Source organism: Benincasa hispida, chromosome 11, assembly GCF_027475165.1.
Source record: "Benincasa hispida cultivar pf3 chromosome 11, pf3_genome.v1.1, whole genome shotgun sequence".
NCBI lineage: Eukaryota > Viridiplantae > Streptophyta > Magnoliopsida > Cucurbitales > Cucurbitaceae > Benincasa > Benincasa hispida.
The window spans coordinates 82,410,969-82,413,735 of NC_143488.1; the positions used below are offsets into that span (position 1 = coordinate 82,410,969).

At 30.7% G+C, this 2,767-nt stretch overlaps 1 protein-coding gene across 1 annotated transcript; it reads left to right on the forward strand.

The window, feature by feature from the left end:
- The first annotated feature begins 292 nt into the window (after window positions 1-292).
- Window positions 293-1,929, forward strand: ARR9 (response regulator 9). The gene is made up of 5 exons (XM_039047334.2): window positions 293-588; window positions 718-839; window positions 928-1,005; window positions 1,313-1,383; window positions 1,486-1,929. Exons 1-5 carry the CDS (start codon window positions 486-488, stop codon window positions 1,778-1,780), a joined length of 669 nt encoding a protein of 222 aa, XP_038903262.1. The 5' UTR covers window positions 293-485; the 3' UTR covers window positions 1,781-1,929.
- The last annotated feature ends 838 nt before the right edge of the window (window positions 1,930-2,767 follow it).

The window sequence follows — 2,767 nt, forward strand, 5'->3', positions numbered from 1 at the left end:
TGTATTGTCTATCAATAAAAAATGATAGATACTATTAATTGACATTTTGCTATAATTGAAAATATTTTCAATAGGTTTGTCATTTAAAACATTTATCCTTCTAAACATTATATTTTATCTCTCTTCTTCCTCCACCATCCTCTTAGATATTATTTTTAAATTATATGAACCAGCTACAAAATATAAAGTCCAAAATAAATATTCAAAATTACATAGATAAAAATGAACTAAAATAAAAAAATCCAAAAATAAAATAAAATAAAAAATACATATCAAGTTAGAAAAAAAAATCGGAAGATTTGCAACAAAATCCGGTCGGATCTTGCTTCGTGTGATGTTTATCGTGGTGGGTCATTTTTAATTTAATTTATTTTTTATTTTATATAATTTTTTCCCCTTCCTCTTAAAACCAACGCAAACCCACCAAATTTCCCCCTCCATCTCTCTCTCGCTTTCTTTTCTGTGATTCTGAATTTTGGAGCAAAATGGTTATGGCTGCCGATTCCAAATTCCATGTTCTTGCTGTCGATGACAGCCTCATAGATAGAAAACTCATCGAAAGGCTTCTCAAAACTTCCTCCTATCAAGGTATTTTAATTTTCTTTTTAAACTTTTATATATAATAATACAAAATCCCAATTTCTGTTCATTCTTTTTCTTTTCTTTTCTTTTCTTTTTTTTTTTTTTTTTTTTTCTGATTTGATTTGTTTTCTGTAGTTACTACGGTTGATTCTGGTAGCAAGGCCTTAGAATTTCTTGGTTTGATTCAAGAACATCAACATACAAACTTCAAATCCCCTTCTAATTCTTCCTTTTCCTCCTCCAACAATCATCATCAGGTTATTCAATTTCAGATTTGGTTTCATTTTTTCTCATTCCAATCCCTTCCTCTGTTTCTGAAATTTTATGAGTTTTGTGTTTTTTTAGGAAGTGGAAGTGAATCTTATCATCACTGATTACTGCATGCCTGGAATGACTGGCTTCGATTTGCTCAAGAAAGTTAAGGTAAAAAGGCAAAGAAAGAAATTCTATATAGTGTTTCTTAGTTCTACCTTTTTGAATTTTTCTGAAGAATGCGTTTGTCGTCTTGGTTAGCACACCACTTGTTTGATAAAAAATCTCATAGAATATTTTCTCACCTAACTTTTCTTTCTGTTTCCTTTCTAATCAATTAGATCTGGAAAAATCTGTTTTCCTCTGTAACTAATTAGGAATTTCGCTAATCTCACTACTTTATGAAACTTTTCCTGGAAATTCTGATTTTCTCGAGAAGCAAACAGAACGTAAATGAAGAAATTGTGTGAAATTGCAGGAATCAACGTCGCTAAGAAACATACCAGTGGTGATAATGTCATCGGAAAACGTACCTTCGAGAATCAGCAGGTAACGATTTGCAAATTTGTTGTTGAATGGATCGATTAGGTCGATCTTGATATGGCACGATCGGAAACTGATGGAATTGGATTGGATTGATTTGGGAAGCAGATGTTTGGAAGAAGGCGCGGAAGAGTTCTTCCTGAAGCCAGTTCGATTGTGCGATGTGAATAAACTGAAACCGCATATGATGAAGACGAGATTGAAAGAGGATCAAAATCAAGAAGAAGAAGAAGAAACAAGAACAGAGATCGAATTGGAATCGGTTGAAGAACAACAACAAGAAGAGTTGGAATTTGAGATGAAGAGTAAGAAAAGAAAGGGAGGTATGGATGGAGAAGGTGTGGAGGCGGAGAGAAGAAGAAGAAGAAGATTCGACAACAATGGCGTCGCGACTGTGATTTGAAGAATTTGATTAACGATAAGGCTCCGCCATTAGAGGAATTGTATATAAAGAGAGTTTATGAAAATTAGAGGAAGTTGGTGATTCGTTTCTTACAATGGAAGATTTGTTTTGTTATACATCAAATTGAATTTTGTTTTTCCATTTCTAAACTGAATAACAAACTCTTCTCTCTCGAATTAGCCAAAAAAAAAAAGGGTCATATTTGAATTATTTTTCCTTTGGGATTAAAAGTTTTTCTTTTATCTTACACATTATTAATTTAAAAAAAAAAATTGGAAAAACAAATTTTTGGTCAATGAGATTTTGAAAGGTACATTTTAATCTAAAAAAATTTAGAAAATAGTTCTAGATGGTAAATTAGTTTGATCGGAATGAAGGAGACAAGCATCTAATCTATTAGAATAACATAAATCAAGTAAGTTTTCTACTTCATTAAAATTTTGTCACCCGATTAAATTTTTGTTAATCAATTAATAATCCAATAAAAAAAATTCTAAGGTTAAAATGTACATTTTGAAAGCGTAGAGACCGAATAGATATATGAATGAACTTTTACACTATAGGATTAGAAGTGTATTTTGTCTTTAAAAAATTAACTCATTTTACTGTGTTTATTTTTGTTAAAAGGATGATATACAAATTTAGTCTTTATCGTGTCTACTTGTCTTGAACTTTAAAATGTATATTAAGTATTTAAACTCCAAATATAGGTACTTTTAAACTATAAGGTGTGCCAACGAGTCTTTTAATTAGGAGTTCAACGAGTAAAAAGATAAGAATTGATAAACTAATTCACTCGTTGGTTTGTTCTTTTAGAATAAAATTGGATATTTTAGTTTTGTATTGGGAGGAAACACAAAAACTATTGGTTTAGATCAGTTTTGATTAAAAAAACCAACAAAAAAACCAAATTGGCTGTTTGGTTTAAGGTTTTATAGATGAAGGATGCCTAGAATAAAAGGCATGGGAATAAGATTGGGGAGGTTC